The 18,325-nt window shown below is 45.8% G+C and overlaps 1 protein-coding gene across 6 annotated transcripts in view; it reads left to right on the forward strand.

Moving 5' to 3' along the window:
• nhsl1a (NHS-like 1a) overlaps nt 1-18,325 on the forward strand; it is a 73,196-nt gene that overhangs the window by 44,734 nt on the left and 10,137 nt on the right. For 4 of the 6 annotated variants that reach the window (XM_048227747.1, XM_048227752.1, XM_048227751.1 and 1 more), the window contains exons 2-5: nt 8,750-8,902; nt 14,558-14,685; nt 16,760-16,955; nt 17,868-17,999. In XM_048227747.1, the coding sequence (XP_048083704.1) occupies nt 8,750-8,902; nt 14,558-14,685; nt 16,760-16,955; nt 17,868-17,999 (609 nt within the window). Of the gene's footprint in view, nt 1-5,226; nt 5,620-8,749; nt 8,903-14,557; nt 14,686-16,759; nt 16,956-17,867; nt 18,000-18,325 lie in introns of those variants that run through there. The other 2 variants (XM_048227750.1, XM_048227749.1) reach the window with 2 other exon arrangements.

Below are 18,325 nucleotides of genomic sequence, written 5' to 3' on the forward strand. Positions count from 1 at the left end.
GTCCTGTGCATATCATTAGCAGCACCGTCTGTCCTCTCTCTCCTTTCTCTCTGCTCACAGTCCAGCTCTCATCCTCTTTTTTCTCTCTTTTTCCCTTGAGGGTTTTTATTATCTACCCCCCCCCACACCACACACACTTTCACCCCTCCTCTCCTCTTTTCTCCTCTCCTCCCTCTCTTCTCTCTTTCCCCCTGCTGTATAGCATTCTGTTAAATTCCTTATGCTCCTTATCTTCCCTGTTTTCATCCCCTTTCCTTCAGCATGATTTATATTATATTTATATTAAACATATCATATTATTTATATTAAATTTATATGAAATATATAACATGATTTATATATTAAACATATAGCATATTTCATTGGGGATCCCCATTAATACTCCAACTAATCTGTCTCTCTAACTGTCCTTTACAAACCTGAAAACATCCCTTGAAGTGTCAGTCGGACATCCTATTAGCACAAACTAGTGTTTGTCATCTATGAGAAATGACCAGTGCAGGGATGCAATCCATTCAGGAGGTGGACTGTCTTACACAGAGAGGCTTTTCAAAGCAATCATCTGCCTGGGAAAACTCACCGCCCCCTCGTTACAGTGCGCTGTTGTATTATTCAACAGAACTAAGCTCAGACCATCCCAAAGCAAAGCTGCATCAAAAGCTCCCCAAAAAAACATCAGGTCTGCAGATGCTTGTCATTCAGGCACAAACTGCACAGGTGCACCCTTTTCCCTCCAAATCAACAGAAATGCTGAGCGTGAGCAAACTTCCGAAAGAGGGGTGGAGGGTGTGTGTGTAACTGTGTGTGTGTGTGTGGGGGGGGGGTATTGTGTCCAGGCAGTTCTATAGTGCTGTTCAAGCAGCAAATTCATATATTGCTCCCATGGTTACAGAGGCAGCATGTAGCCAGGTCGCACTGCAGTGGAAGACGGTGCGTTTTTTTGTCATGGAAAGTAGAGGAGGAGAAATATAGCCCCCATGCTGCGTGGAACAGGATGTTAATGTGTCTGGCCCCTCTCGCTTTATGGCCCTGTGCTTTGTCCTGTGGGCTTTGGGAAGACCTTTTTGGCCACGTTTTTATATGGAAAGAGGAAGATTTGTTTACCTCTTTTACGACCGTTCATGGTTTTTTCATTAGTGGGATAGGTTGTAAATCTAAGAGTAAAGCAGCCCCCCATACCTCACGGCAGTAGAACCACAGACATCAGTCTGAATGTTTGCCCGTGGTTAATTGTTTTTGACCGTTGGGACTTGTCCCAAAAAAAAAAACGATGGCACCGACTGCAACGTTTATTCTTGGCTTCTCTGCACAGCTACCATGGAACCGTTGTTTGTCATTCGTTCATTCTTGAGCACATGCTCTGGTATTTATGGAAGCTTAGCATATTTAGCATTAGCCTTCCATGTCCACCTGTGGCCACTTTTGGATCCCTTTCACCATATTCATCATTTGTTTGATGAATGGCTTACCCCGCTGGTACTTTTAACAGCGTTGTTTTTCAGCCCCCACCACCAGGTCCAGTGGGGTCCAGTGGGTCAACTCTAGCCTCAGTGCTGGATAAAGGATGTGGACATTTCAGACTGAGAGCTTCCTAAGAGATCAGCCAGATAGGGGGTGGGGGTGGGGGCAGCGCTTGACTCCACCTGCTTTTGATGGATGACATTGGGACAGAATGGCTCTATTGTGATGGTTGAGGGGAATGGAGGTTGTCTGATAAGACTGGGAGACTGGGTGGAGGCGGACACGCCGCGGGGGTCGTCCTCTGGTGTTGTTTGACCCCTCTGTGTGTCCGTGGGTGTTAAGTAGCATGCTGTGTGAGGCTGTGGTTGCCTTTGCACCATGCATGCATGTATGCCTGAGCTTTCATACATGTATAATATGTATGCCTGAGCTTGTGCTTTTACATAATTTAGATAGCTGAAATTTTGATGCATGTCTTCTGTAAGGATGTGTACTGTACACTGGCTCCGTGGATGTAGTGGTGATTCCACCGAATAAGGTCATGCTAGTCAAGCTCCTTTTCCGAATCAGGAAATCTCCCATTATGTTCAGTCGTGTGTGATACAATTTTTTAACTTCACACAATGAATATTGTGATCTTTCGCTTCTGTTTGAGGCAAATCTAGACGACATCTACCTCTAGAGCTCTTATTATTCACAGTGCTCTCATTTCATTAAGATGAATGTGGTGGGATCAGTGAAAGAATACCTAAATTATACAATTTATACTGCATCTCCCTGCAGTCAGTGGTCTTCTTGTCATGCTGTTTTTCATAACAACTCTAAAGAGCATTTTTATTCCTCTGTGCCACCACTCTTCCTCACATCTTCAAATCACGACTGAGACAACGGAACAGGGAGAACGAGAGGCAGAGAAAAGAGGAATCATTAATGGAACCCACTCCAGGGGTCCTTCAGAAGCTCTGGTCCTAACAGGGGGTCCGTCTCCGGCCCTAATATATTCTGCCTCTATTGTCGGAGTGCTTTGATTAGTTGCATTCAGTGGCGTTTCTCCGGGAATTACTCCCCTCTCACTCCCTCTCTGAGCGGACACATACAGTATTAATCCTCTGAGTGAAACCCGCACACAGTATTCCCTCCTAAAAGGCTCTGAAGATACGGATAGAGAGATAGTGTGAAGTGAATGACTGTCATTCTAAAGCAGCTTTAGTATAACATTGGACACACTTGTGGAGCCAAATTACCACATCACTGTGTTTTATCCAAAGGCATGTGTAAGTATTTGGGTCCAGTTCCAACAAGTATGCTTCACGTTGTTTCAAGCCTCGTAAATCATAGGCCTAGGAAAGCATCGCTCAGATAATCTGGCATCTGAATGGTAAATAAGTGAGAGTTCCAGCCTGTGTTGTTCCCTCTCTGTGTTGGCCAGAGCCCTCAGACAAACCCTGTTTAATGGTCCATGAAGAGGAGAGGAGAGGAGCTGCTTTGGCCTCTCTGGGGGGCTTATTTAGGGGGCCAGTGTGTGTGTGTGTGTGTGGGGGGGGGGTTCAGGGGTCGTCCTCATTATTTGGTGCGTTGTCCAGAGACGAGAGAGGTGCTCCTCCAGAGGGCCCGGTCCAGCTCGCTCTGGGGCATTCGAGTGGTGCCAGTCTCAACTGGGCTAACGCCATAGAGACCGCAGCCAGGCAAGGGGCACAATGGGACAAGTCAGCCATGAACACGGGGGACCAGCGGGGTTGTCAGGGGAAAGAACCCTACTATACCGACCTATTACATCTCTCCTACCCCACCATTGCCACCATTACACTGGCTGAGGCATCAAAATGGCTTCCAGAAGCCACCGTTTTAGGAGTCACAGGAAAGCTGAAAGTGTGCATTTAAGTTGTTGGTACAAATATCCTAAAAAAGGTGCACGGTACATTATAGAGGGAATTGCAATGAGGAAATTGTGATGAGGAAAATAGGCAGCCTATGGACCGGCACGGCAATCTAGCCCTGAGTGGGATTATTAAATGAAATTGAAGTTGTGCTGAGTAGGAAATAGTAGATGCAGAGAGGGAATCAATAGAGATGGGATGACCTTGGCACTCATCAGCTCCCAGAGCTCTGCTGTGGAGGGGAACAGGAAGGGGAAAGGGGGCGGGACCTGTGCCAGCAATCCAAGCAGCTCAACTTCACCTGATAGACAGAAAAAGAAATACCATTTCAGTCTTTCCCGATCTGTCCCATCTCTCTCTCTCTCTCTCTCTCTCTCTCTCTCTGTAACTCTCATTCTTTCTCAATCAGTTTACTCTAATTTTTTCTCAATCAGTTTTTTTCTCTGTAGGATATCTTTTTCTATCTCTTTCTGACACATACAGAGTTTGTTTTATCTCTGGCCTACTTACTTCTTTTTTCCTCACTCTCTTTCATAATCCCTCACATACAGTAGCCTCACATTATCGACTGTTCTCCATCTCATAGCTACTAAATCCTCTAGGTTGAAGCATAATGTGCTTGACATATTTGTGGTGCCCCTGAATAATTAATAGATTGTTGAGTTGTGTACCTCCTTTCATGATTGGATAGGGATGTGTGTGTATGTGTTTTGTGTATCTGTGTGTGTGTGTGTGTGTGTGTGTGTGTGTGTGTGGGTGTGTGTGTGTGTGTGTATGTGTGTGTGTGTGAGATTTCTACCACCTCTGAAGTACGGCTTGATCACAGTAATAAGGCTTGATGTGGACAAGCCTCTTAAGAGCTGTGTTGGTGCTGACCTGACTTAAACAAGGCGCCTCGTGCCGCCTTGGGCTCTGGGGCAAAGCGTTAACAACACAGGACTGCAAATTAGCGATAAAACTTGCAGTACTGTGTGTGTGTGTGTGTGTGTGTGTGTGTGTGTGTGTGTGTGTGTGTGTGTGTGTGTGTGTGTGTGAGAGAGAGAGAGAGTTCTGTTTAATTTAGTTGTATCTGTGTTTGTGTGTGTATGCCTTCGGCTCGTGTACTTCTTTCCTATATGCACAGCACCATGTGCAGTATGCTTGTTTAAATGCGCACCACATACTATCCCGTATGTATATGCTGTTTCAACACCGCACCCAAAGGCAGAGAAATGCTGATGGTTTAGTTCAGTCTTGACTCAGTAATATATAGACAGCCATACCACAGGGAGGGTAAAGAAAGGCTAACTGTGGAGAGAGTAGTAGCCCCCTGATGAGGAGGCAGACCAGCCCAAGGGGTCCTCCCTGCTCTGCTCAGGAGCACTGCAGCAAACGCCTCCTGACAGCAGGACTGCTGGGTGGAGGTGTGAGCCTCCCCTGCCATGTCAGGCATCTCTCACACCCCTGCTGTGAACCATTAAAACAAAGACACAGACAAAAGGGATAGAGGGAGGGAGAGGAGGGTCATGCACTAGCGGGATAGTATGTGGCGCACACCCATAAACAGTCTGAATTGTAGCATGTGTGTCTGGCTTGTTTCCAAGTATGCCTCTGTGGTCGTGCTCTCTATTGTGGAGGATGTAGTGATGAGGACTACTGTGCCCTTGGCAATGAGGAGGGAAGGTGACAGCATTCACAGATATTGCGCTAAAGTCTGGGGAGAGAAAATGAGAGAAACATAAAAAAAGAGTGAGAGAGAGAGAGAGAGAGAGAGAGAGAAAGAGAGGCTCATACATGCGGCATGTGAGGGTGAGAGAGGGGAGGGGTGCAACATCACTTCCAGCCTGGACAGACAGGCAGAGAGACAGAACAGAGACGGTTGTAGTAGTGGATACCCAGAGGGACGTAACATTAGAGAGATGGAGAGAGAAAGAGAGAGAGAGGAGGAGTGGTCTTTCTCTGCCAGCCTGTGAGCTCACTGGGACTGTGTGTGTGAGAAGGAGGGACTGAGGGAGTGAGTGTGTGTGTGTGGTGATTGAGAGAGCTGGTGAGTGAGTGTGAGTGTGTGTGTGTGTGTGTGCGGTGGGCAGAGTCTGTGCCGTGCCTCCTTCGCTCTCTTCCGCTGCTCCACTCCGCTCTCAAACGCGGGACTGAGCTCCGCCACAGCTGCACCGTGTCCCTGTGGTCGGGCGCCGACTGCCCCACTCACTCTCTTTCATCCTCTCACACACACACACACCTGGAACAATGGTGTTCATCGGCACCACACTCAAATCGGTCATCAAGTACTTCAAGAGGAAGGGTAAGCAGCATGTCTCTTTCAGGCTGATATCTATCTGATGCTGCATGTGTGTGTGTGTGTGTGTCTGTGTGTGTGTCTGTGTGTGTGTTGGTGTTGTCGTGGCACACACCCCATCCCTCATCACTCAAGGTCATAGTATTCATATAAATATTTAACGTCCCTAAATTTCACAATGGGACTGCACGTGTTATACTGTATCTGTACAATGCATCTGGACCACATGTCCAGCGTGTAGGTTGGGTGGCAATGCTCATCTCTGTGTGCAGTATCAATACTCTTCTTTTGCCCTTTGTGTACCTCTCAGTCCCCCAGTGGGGCATCTGTATGCTGGAGAAGTTACCGGGGTAGTTAATCCTTGAGTGGCTGGGGCTTATGAGAGCTCTGGGTTGCTGGACGGGGCGTTTAGCTGAAGCGGCTGCTGCCTCTCTCTCTCTTGTTCGATTTCATGGTAGGAGGTTCAGCCGCTCTCAGCTCTGAAAGGGGCTGTGTGGGCTTTTCTCAAGAGCCGGAACGCTGCTTTGTTCTTGGGTTTGTGCAATTTAGGTCCAGATCCATGTGTTTCTCAATCAGTTTCTAGGGGGTTTAGATTGTAGAGAGGAGAGAGCTCTCTGTGTCTATGCATCCTGGAGCTGAATGACCTTTTCATTTGAGTTGATCAGCAGATTGACATGCTCTGTTAAGGTTTGATCATTGCTTTCCTTTCAGCTGGTGTGTTTTGTAAAATCTCTGATTTTTAGATTACGCTAACTTCCATTTATCAGTAGGCATGAGGATTTTCCAGCCATCAGCTGATTTCATGCTGATTTGCCCAGCGGGATCAGACATCAATCTTATCGTGAATCAGAGCATCTTCCTCCCATCCCATCCCATAATTATCCCATTGTCATGCCAACTTCCCCATGCCAACCCGCTTTTCCAGGTCACCTTGAGCTGTCCCTGAGAAGCAGATTACACACTTTTCCATGAGGGATGGATGGGGTTTATTTTGGCGCAGTGCAATCACAGAGTCTTACTCCCAGGAGCCTGAGAACTATTGAAATGGGTCGGTCCCCCAAATCCAGCGCACGTTGGCTGGGTCTGTACAGGATGAGAGCCTGCACCAGCCCGTGATCTGCTGGAGTACAGGGCTGTTGTTTTGGGTCAGTGGTGGAGGTGAGGTCCCCTGAAAGAGAAAGCTCAGGGGTGGGTGGTGTGGTGGGGGGTGGGAGGGTTGCCAGGTGCTGGAGCCTGGATGACAGGTTTACGACCTGCTCCCATTGGGCTTCCCACGCCATCATTATTCGCGCTAATCCTACCTGCTAGCCTACGTAGGCTAATTTTAGGGCTGACCGCAGAAGCACGCTTAATGATGCCGCTCTCCCGCTCAGACTGCTGCAGTGTGCCCTTTCCTTTGTGACACTCCTGCCATTCTATAGGCACCCGCCGCATACGCAGCCGCGCGGGATGAGCCCGGCATGGGGACAGCAGAGGGGGAAGGACACAGTGGCATGGACACTACTGAAGTGATACAACTTCCACAAAACGTCCACACTGAAGTCATATGTATAGTTGTAATTTAAGTCATTTAGATTATTGGTGCAACTCAATTAAGCGCTTAAGGTTTGAAATACACATGCATGTCTTAAATGTTTATTATTTATTATTTATATTATTATTTATATAAATATATATATATAAATGTGTGTGTGTGTGTGTGTGTGTTTTTATATATATATATATATATATATATATATATAAATCACATGAGCAGGATTCCTGGAGTGTAGCCTCCATTCACATGTCCAGTTTCCAGAGGTGATAAGAGTTTTGTTTAAAACTCCCATGTCACCGTGCTGCGTGTCATCGCAATGCTCTGCTGACCTGATTTACTGCAGAAATCAGGAAATGATCAGCGTAAGCCCGATCAATAGTTATTGACGGGTCGCCTGATGCCCGCTGGTGACTGACTGGCATCCGGGATCAGCCGTGGCTCAGAGCTCTCAGCGGGTGAGTGGCGCGGGCGTGCGGGCGTGCGGGCATTCAGGGCTGCCTTCTGACAGCGCTCTAATCAAATTAAGTGCCCAGACATGGGCAGAGTGCAGACAAGCGTTTTCTTTTTTTACACTGTTACCCAAATGCCTCCATCCCAGGGGCGTTTCAATCACCCCTCCAGACTTTGAGCGCAGCCAAGGCTAACTCACATGTTTGGCATCGCCTAAAAGGGCCTTCGCTGTTTGCGGTACAAAAACAGATTCAGATGCTGCGGTTGGAAGGTCAAGCGATCCCAGAACAAAAAGGATGTTGTTATTTTGTGTTGCTTATTTTTAAAATGAACTTAAAAAAAAAAACGACAATCTTAAACACATTGCCCTTTGGAATGGTATTTATATAGCAGTGCTATAAATCATTACTCCAGCATCATGTTAAGTGGGTCATTACAACCAACTATTCATCTAATTGTGAGATAATTACGGGATTTTCCTCAGATATGGTATGTATATTAGTATGAGAATATGTTTTGCAAAAAAAAACTGAAAGACAGTAAGAAAGCACAGAAACACAATGGGTGCCTAGTGCCTACACAGTTTCTGAGCTTGATCTAAAACAGTGTTTCTCAAACTTTTTCAGACGAAGGACCACTTAACCAATAAAAAAGAAACGCACAGACCACCTAGCTAAAAAAAAAAAAGATTAGACCTACTTCAACAGTATAATAGCCTACACAATAGGCCTACTCACTGAACCACCTTGCTTATTGTCTTTGCACTTTGCTTATTGTGTCAGTGGATTCATTTGATTTACACTACATAGACAGTGTTGCAGAACTGTTTGGATTTACATACAAGTTGGTTCAATATTGCAAACAACTCATCTATATTATATTTTACCACGTCTGCTCGCGGACCACTTGGGATAGTTTGCGGACCACCAGTGGTCCCCGGACCACACTTTTAGAAACACTGATCTAAAACTACAAGTCCATATGTGCAACTAAATCTGACCAGCAGGAAGTTAATAAATGCTTAGTCAGCTTAAGTGACATCACAATGGTGATATATGTTCCATTCCACTGACGCTGTTTAACCCCTTTTAGGCCATATTACTTGACCTTTGCCCTAACTTGCTGGTGCGTGTGTGTGTGTGTCCACAGCCGTGTCTAGCCTGGACGATGAAAGCAAGTGGACGGTGCACTACCAGGCCCCGTGGCACCAGCAGGAGAACGTCTTCCTGCCTGGCGCCAGGCCACCGTGCGTGGAGGACCTGCACAAACAGGCCAAGGTCAACCTCAAGACCGCCCTCAGAGGTACACACACACACACACACACACACACACACAAACACACACACACACACACACACACACACACACACACACACACACACACACAACCTCAAGACCAGCGGTGAGAAGCATCCCACGAGAGGGCTTTAATATACACATGCACATTTACATAGACATTTAATTGTGGTTAGCATTACCAGGATTCCAGCATTCCAGGAAGTCTTCTTTAGGCAGAAGTGTCAGCTAAATCCTGTGCATTTCACAAGAGCTGTTATCCAAAACTGCAGTACCTTTATCATAATTCAGTCATTCATTCCTTTCATCAGCAGTGTTCCCTTTGTGGAATCAATGACCGTGGAGTCGTAAGCATCTCACTAAACCAGCCGAGCTCCAGGAGCCGAGCTGAGCTACAATTGTTGACTATACAGTCATTTTCCTCAGGTTGCACTCAGTGCCAAGGCCAGCAGTTTGATTCAATCACTCCTGAGCACAAGAATCAAGAAACTCCAAGGCACTCTCTATTGAAAAAGTTAAAAAGCCTTTATTATCATGGCTTGGTCAAGTTAACCTTCTAAAAAACTCTTGGAGTTTCTTGATTCTTGGCATTTAGTTTCCCATCCAAAGAGCACCTCTGAGTCCAAGAAGTGCTCCTCTACCCCCATTCTTTGTTCACTCCTGAGCACAGTCCATCTCACTGCAGGGCTTTGCCCAGAGATCAGCTGTGTCCTCTGCGCTGCTAACTCTCCATAGTGCCCATTTCGCCAAGGCCATTAGTTACAGTAAGTCTTTAAAAGAGAATTGGATGCATTGAAGCACATCGTTAAGATAGCAAGTTAGCTGACTTCTGGACCTAATGGTTCCGTAGTTCTGGGAGTTCTGGGCCAGATGAGAGCCAGAGCTGGGCCAGACATACTTCAGTGTCACCTCAGATCTGGGTATGCACTGGCCATAGAAGACACACACTGAACTGCCCTAACATGCAGTGTATATTGCACTAGAGTGTGATGTAATGTACAGTATGAATGTTATATTTCCATTTATTCATTTAGCTGACACTTTGATCCAAAGTGTCCTACAGATGAAGCTACAGAGCAGAAAGGAGACCTTAGAGTAGAGTTCCATCTAACATGCAGCTGGTCATCCTGTCTTTCTGTCTAAATATGTGTGGATTTATTACATTCATTCCAGCTGCATTGTATAAATCAGACAAGGAGCAAGCCCACACTAGCTCCTCATGTCACCATCTCTCGGCCCTAACCAGACCAGCAGATGCACATGATACTGTTAGAAGTGATGTGTGAAGCACTCTGTGCTGATGATGGCATTTCATATGAAATATGTTAAGCACCACATGTTTGGTTTAGTCCTGGTCACCTGCACCATCCTGTCAATACTCAAGAAGCAATAAGATAAGTGTCTGATTCATGCCAGATAAGGGCAGATTCATACCAGATAAGGGCTGCCCGCTTTATCATGCCAGTTATCGGCTCCCTCTGTTACCTGAAATCATTGAACTAGAATTTAGTTTTAAAATGTCTTCAGATATTTTGTTTGATGTTGAATTGAGTTCATCTTTAATGAGATGATCAATTGTGAGGCAACCAGATTGCTTTCTTCTGTGGGTCTGTGTGCAAGTTGTGTAACTCTTTGAAGAGAAAAATGAATCCGTTATAAACACACAGGGTGGACCCACAGTAAAAAGCTCTCCTTTGTGCCTCAAACAGGTCAAGCACAGCGGGGCATAGATAAAGTGTGCGGGCTGGGGGGCTGCTTAGCCAGTGGGTATCTGATTCCACTCTCACCTTTTCCCCAGAGACCTGATACACTTCGCAACCCCCTCCGTGCCCCTGTGCACCCATTGGATTTCTTAATTAGGAGAGTGAATCCAGCAGGCCTGTGTCCGTTTGAGTGACCGTTACAGGATTACTCGGGCCTCTCTGTCTCTCTCTCTCTCCCTCCCTCTCTCTCCCTCTCTTTCTCTCTCTCTCTCTCTCTCTCTCTCTCTCTCTCTCCCTCTCTCTCTCTCTCTCTCCCTCTCTCTCTCTCTCTCTCGGTCTCTGTGTCGTCCTTGAAGGCTAATGGTTTTCGTGTGAGTTTCATACGACCTCCATTTGACAGTGCTGTCATAGCAGCGGCCCACGTAGCAGATGGTGACCAGAAACTAGCCCAGATTGGGCTGCTGACTTCTGGCGCTCGGCACAGTAGTTGTCCAGGTGAATATGGCCAAACACTTTTCCCCATGAGTGCCCTCACGTTTGGCAACCTGGCAAAACAGTATCCCTTCAAACAATATCCCCATTTGGCCAACGACACGTTAAACGTCTTTAAGCTTGTGTTTTAAGCTTTAACATGATTAATTTAACAGGTTGACTTTACATTGGCTTACAGAGCCCTATGGCTATTGGCTATTTCCCATCTGTCTGGCTATGTCCATCAGTGTTTTTAATTCATACTGTATCGGCATCAGCATGTGACTTGTGCTTGACTTAGGAGTTCAGCAGGTGCCACATGTCATGTGACAACCACTATTTAAATCCCTTCTGTTATGAGATTAGAGACAGAGAGAGAGAGAGAGAGAGAGAGAGAGAGAGAGGAGTCTTTGTTTGTAACACTTAGAAACTGCAGTGGGCCACTAGTTCTGTCCACTGGATAGCCAGACTGTCAATGAGTGTTAAAAGGGCTGAAGTAAAAGGACCTATGAACTTTGCACCATGGAGTTTTTATGTGTCTGTTTTGGTTTTCATCTTTGCTGAAGAGCTACTTTGTATTAAACACTACCTCAATTGCTCTCTTCTCTTTAGAAGACATTTATTAGGGGAATATCAAGAAGAAAGCAGTAACCTAGCGCACTGTGTTTACAGCAGATCCAGTGGCCTGCTGCGATCATTTTATGACCTATAAATACACACAGCGGCCAGGGCACTATAAGCACAGCACTGTTCCTGGAGGGCCAGTTTCAACAGGCTTTTGAGTGTTACTACAGTGTGGACAGAAATCAATGGCTGTCATGCTTTAGTGTGAAATTGATCTCAGTCCAATGTGAAGACAGAGACTGTACAGCAAACAATCGGAGCTGATAATGGTCAGCCAGGGTCATGCAGAGTACCAGTGTAATCTCAGTGTAAACAACAACAACAAAACATTGGCCTGGAGTTCAGGGCTGTTAGATAGATCAGCACTAAATATAGCAAAGGATATTTAACTTTTATTCTTAAAAACATACATGTTCTATGTAGAGGGAGCTCTAGATCGCTAAAAGTACCCAAAACTACTTAGTATAGGAGTTGTGTTTGTGTCTGCTATGGTGATCTGACCATCTGAACAGTCATGTCTGCTGAGGAGTCTCTCACGTTAGGACGTAAGGAGTGTTTCTCTGTGAGAGTGGGACGTATCTCTTATTGGTTTTGTGTGTGTGTGTGTGTGTGTGTGTGTGTGTGTGTGTGTGTGTGTTGTCGTAACACTTTGTCCTCTGAGTCGTCCTCGCCTTTGTTCCCCTCTCGGCGAGTGTTTTTCAAACAAGTTTGCGTGTGTGTGAAGTTTTGAATGTCGGCCTCGCAGCTTCTGTGACCCTTTTTTGGCTTTGTGATTCCTCTATCTCCTTGCTCTTCCACTGGTCCACTGTATTGTCTGTTCTTCAATGCTACCACTGAAAAAAAAATACTTTATATGACAATGGAAGTGCATCAAGCAAAAGTTCATCATCCTTCAACAAGCCCACGCTTCAGGGGAGTGACTGCCATAGTAACAGAATATTTGATTGATATAGTCTTACCTTTTGGAACATTTGATATCTGTATTTGATTTATCTGTGTGATGGAGGGGAGGTTGGGTTTTGTTTGTGAATGGATTCAAAATCCCTGTGACGATCCCACATCCTCATGATGATTTTCTGCTGCAGTAAAGCTGGGCGGTGACTTTGCCAAATCTCACTGTGCTCACTGACTGTGTGTGTGTGTGTGTGTGTGTGTGTGTGTGTGTGTGTGTGTGTGTGTGTGTGTGTGTGTGAAGGGAAAGGGAGAAAGCGAGCCACTGCACCAAGCTACAGATGAGGTAATTACCTCTTTGTGCTAGTCAGGTGGGAGAGTGATGGAGAGAAACAGAGTGGGAGAGAGAGAGATGGAGAGAGAGGAAGGAGAGAGAGAGAGGGATGGGCTGCAAAGAGAGAGGAGTGCAGTGGGATGAAAGGATGCAGATCGAAGAAGAATATGACTATGGGGAAATGTCGGAAAGTGAAGCTGAGAGCAGAGAGACAGGAGGAAAAAGAAAGGAAAGCAACAGCGCAAGAAAAAGGAGGAAGAAGAAAGGATGACAGAGGAGTGAACAGAAAGAAGAGAGAGAAACGGACAGAAAGAAGCCCTCGCTCACGGTGGGGCATAATTAGAGAGTATGTCATGTCAGCACATAGAGCTGTTCAGGCCAGATGAATAGATGTGTCAGGGCCAGGTGTCCACACACACACACACACACACACACACACAGCTCACTGATATATTCAGGCTAGTGCTTACAGTACACACACCTTTGCTCTGTGCTGGGCCTATTGGGGTTATTATTTTTGGCCCAGTTTAGAGTGATCTTCATTAAGTGTGTAAAAAGACGTGTGCCCTGTGCTCATCAGGTCATTTATCTTTCATTCTTTATTACGTTTTCTGTCCAGGGCTTCTTTGGTCTGACGGTTTCGGAAGGTTTCGTCAGTTTATTTGGATAAATTTGAGCTATTTTTGCAGCATGGTTTGTGAAAATATACACTGTTAACTCTGAACAAAATGAACATTTCAATTAGGTCTGATTAAATGAGTCTTTTGTGTCTTAGTTGTCAGGGTATTCTCATATAGTGTTTTAATAAGAGACTCTCGGTAAGCTCTTTGTCACACACAAGCATGGCCTGTGTGAGGATTGAGGATTTGGAGAGATTGACACGGGTACCCCAGGGCTCTGGTCACTTTCTGTCCTCTGGGTAGTGACAGGACCTTCCCCACGCCATCTGTCATCAGACTGGGGGAGTGTCATATCCTCCTCCACGCTCGCATGCTCACACACACACACACACACACACACACACACACACACACACACACACACACACACACACACACACACACACACACACACACACACACACACACACACACACACAAGTGGCCAGCTAGCCAGCACAATGCAGATGGGCTTTATCCATGCTCCTAATCAGTGTAAACCCGTGCAGTCTGGCCGGCCCACAGTGTGTCCCATCCCTCAGAAGACCTATGGGGTTTTAATCCAAACGTTTCACTCACTCTCAGTTTTCCTGTGATGTGCACACAATACAGTACAATGCAAATCAATAGCTATGCTGCCAATCCTGTGTGTGGTAATCTGATGCAGATACTTTAGTTCTCTCAGAGGAACAGCGGTTTCCATTAACTGGTGTCTCATCCCTCTCTTGTTCTCTCCTGTTCACCCCTCTCCTTCTCTCATCCCCCTCTCCTCCTCTCCTGTTCACCCCTCTCCTTCTCTCATCCTCCCTTCTTTCCTCTCCTCTCTGCTTGTCTTATCTCCCCTCTTTTCTCTTCCCTTCTCTCCTTCCCTCTCCTCCCCTGCTTTCTCCTCTTCTCTGCTCTCTCCTTCTCTCCTCTCCTCTCCTCTCCTCTCCTCTGTTATTTCCCCCTCTCCTCTCCTCTCCTTTGCCCCTGACAGAATGCGACAACCTGAGGAAAGATGGCTTCCGCAGCTCGCAGTACTACACCCAGGGTCCGGCCTTCTCCTCCTCCAGCCTGTCCGACAGCGTCCACAGCCAGCCGGACACAGAGCAGCGGGACAAGAAGGTAACGCACCACCCTCACCGTCATACAGTCCCCATCTGCCCATACTCCCTACAGGGACACACAGCAGGGACACTGGGTCTAGGGTCATCTCCACCCTGCCTGTCCAGCATGGACCTCTCTGATGTTGCCCACTAGCTAGAGATGTAGCCAGAGCAGCAACACACAGGGCACCATTTATCATGCACCAAACAGTTTGAGAGCACCTTTTTTTGTTGAAACACTTTTGGATGTCCTCCAGGGGATTTTTTGGAAGTCAGCTCTTAACTTAAAACAGCACAGAGCAGAGGAGCAGTGTTCCCATTGTTGTTGTTTTCTTTTATTATTATTTATTTAGAATCAATATTTGTATATTTTTTTCCGTGTTGTAACTCCATTTAGTGTTGTTATTTTTGAGACCTGTCAGGCTGTTGGTGAAAGTAGGTCAAAGTAACACATGGCCAACTTAAGTCTAATGCTCAGTGGGAAAGCTGGCCTGAGACTGGTCTAATGGACAGCGTGTTGATATTCATTATCAACGGGGAAAGTCCCAATAGATCTGAAGAATTTGTCTGCAGAGTTTAACTCACAGATTCAATTATGTGTGATGTGCGTTACTCTTCTCTACACATGCACAGACACACACAGGCACGCACACACTTACGCACACACTCACACATACACACACACACACACACACACACACACACACACACACACACACACACACACACACACACACACACACACACACACAAACAAACACAAACATTCCATCTCATGAACTAAGAGAGAGAGAGAGAGAGAGAGAGAGAGTGGGTGTATGGGTGTGTGTTTTTAATCTTCTCAATTTCATTTACAATTTTACTTTCTAATAAATTGATTCAGGTTTACCAGTATATACATTTAAATACTGTTGTACTGTTCCCATACAGTGCTTGTCAAAATATTTATTTAATTCAATTGAAAAGACGTAGTGATGTTACACTGCCCTCCTCTGGTGAGAATGAGTAATTGTTACTGCAACATAATTCACTTGAAGATGGATAGTACTTGGATGATATCTAAAGGATTATAATTACATATCTGTTAATATGTTACAACAAATTCTGTCAAAAGTTTCTATTTTCTTTTGATTTCATTTTGCTGTTTTGTTCCTCCTTTCCTGCAATCTATTTTGTTGAGCAGTCCAGGCTGCTAGACTGTTTGAGTCAGTCTTGCCTCTCTCTCTGCTGTCATTTGAGACCTTGGAGGAGAAAGGTACTTTTAGCCCCTCCTTCCCAGAGACGTAGAACTGTGCAGTGGTCAGCTGGAGATAGGCTCCGTGTAGCACTGTGTCTCTTTGTGTAAAACGGTGGCCTTGTACTCTACTCTATGTGGACCCTTGTAGAACCCCCTCCTTGCCTAGTTTTCAGAAATATGACTAGTGATTGTACCTGTTCTAGAACCCCAAAACACAGTCATGTTGCCTGTGGTGTTGCTGTTATTCTGTTCCTAAACAAACAAACAAACACAAAAGCTCTTTAAAAGATGTTGTTCATGCCTGTTCAAATTAGGACTGAGAACATTACTTTCATCATTTTGTCTTGGATTAGGCATTACAGTAATATGGAAATGAGTTCTATTTGTCCTCCCTCTAATAAAACATACTTTAGGATTCTGTTTGATCTCAGGCTGTAACGAGACAGCTGAATAATTCAGTAGATTACACAAAACCATAGCGTGCCCCCCAGGGCTTTTAACCACTCATTCACTCTCAGAAATATTTCATTAAGATAAAGGCACTGAATGAAGCAACGTGTAGATATTAAGATACAAGTTTTTTTCTCTCAGCCACTGCTTCCTATTACAGTGCGTGGGTGGAGGGATATGCTCATCTCCCAGAACAACATTGCTCAGGGAAACTCATACCATGTTAGAAGAACGCTGAAATATGAAGTTAAAATTTGTTATAGCAACTACATAAATGTGGTAAAACTGTGCAATCTGACTCTATGCTGTCGGTGTGTGTGTGTGTGTGTGTGTGTGTGTGTGTGTGTGTGTGTGTGTGTGTGTGTGTGTGTGTGTGTGTGTGTGTGTGCCCACTTGGCATGTCCAGTCCTCAGACTCCTCCCCTGAAGAGGAGAGCCTGGTCTACATCCGGGCGCACACGCCGCTCATTGAGGACATGAACGGACATGACAGCAGCATCTACTCCAGCTGGAACCAGTCCTTCCCCCTGCCCACTCCAGAGGAGAAGATGAGACAGCAAGCCAAGTCTGTGCTCACCGACATCGTCCCCATCAACATCACAGGTAGCACTGAACAGCCACTTCCTCCAACTGCTCCCCCTCTTCCTCCTCTTCACTGACAGGGGCCAACCGCTAACTACAGAAATACTATGGAAAATGTGTAATATTTAAATACTATATGAAGACATATAAATACTAGTAACTAAGCTATACAGTATCTCATAGAACCTATAGTTTTGTAATTGTATCCCTTTGTAGGTGTTAGTGGTGCATCCGAAACAGAATAGCATGAATTCATAATGCAAATGGAGCACTCAATCCAGCCTGTTATGTGTGAGTGATGTTGATACCCTGGCATGTGTTAAAGTGTAATCCCTGTTTTAGCTTGTGTTGTAATTGGCAACAGTAGATTTGTCCAAGATAAACACACACTCTCTCATTCTCTAACTTTGTCTCTCTCTCTCTCTCTCTCTCTCTCTCTCTCTCTCTCTCTCTCTCTCTCTATCTCTCTATCACACACACACACACACACACACACACACACACACACACACACACACACACACACACACACACACACAGATAATGGCAGAAACAGGACCAGTTGTCCACAATCACACACAGCACACTTTAGCAGCTTGCATTCAGCAGTTCATCCCAGGCTCGCTCTGCTATGAAATGTGACAGATGTTGTGTTGGATGATCGTTTATAGTTCAATATAAACCAGCATCACCAGTCACTACTCTGTATGCCCCCAGAGAGAGTGTGTGTGTGTGTGTGTGTGTGTGTGTGTGTGTGTGTGTGTGTGTGTGTGTGTGTGTGTGTGCGCGCATGGGTGTGTGCATGTGCGCGTGTGTGTGCACCTGTGCGTGTGTGTGTGTGTGTGCGTGCGTGCAGTGTGTGTGCGTTTGTGTGCCGCGTGCGCTTGCCTCAGTAACAGTCCGTCTGCTTGCTCTCCGCTGCCTTGACCCCAGGCGAGACCTTTGACCGACAGGCCAGCTTCCGGCGCTCCCTCGTAAACACTGACACTGTGATCAGGCGGCCAAAGAAGGTCAGGAGGAGAAAGACTATAACAGGGGTGCCTGACAACATCCAGAGGGAACTAGGTAGGAGCCTGCATGCAGTGCTGCTGTCCGTCTCAACTCAGTCTGTCCAAGCTGCCCTGAGCTTGGACATTGCACTTGAGTGGTTCTGAAGTCCATAAAATGCTATCACTAGAGATACAGTACTAGCCTGGGTGGGCCCAGATGAACCTGTTAGCAAACTTGAATTTGATTGGACCTGCAGAACAAAATTAGATTTGCTGTCAGGTTTGTCTGGGTCCATTCACATGCTATTACAAGAAGTGCACTTATTGTTATTGCCACTACTCACACACGTTGAAATGTATATGCATTTTCATAGATATTTGCACACATTTCTCTTCAGCATT

The sequence above is a fragment of the Alosa alosa genome, chromosome 19 (genome assembly GCF_017589495.1).
Source record: "Alosa alosa isolate M-15738 ecotype Scorff River chromosome 19, AALO_Geno_1.1, whole genome shotgun sequence".
Taxonomy (NCBI): domain Eukaryota; kingdom Metazoa; phylum Chordata; class Actinopteri; order Clupeiformes; family Clupeidae; genus Alosa; species Alosa alosa.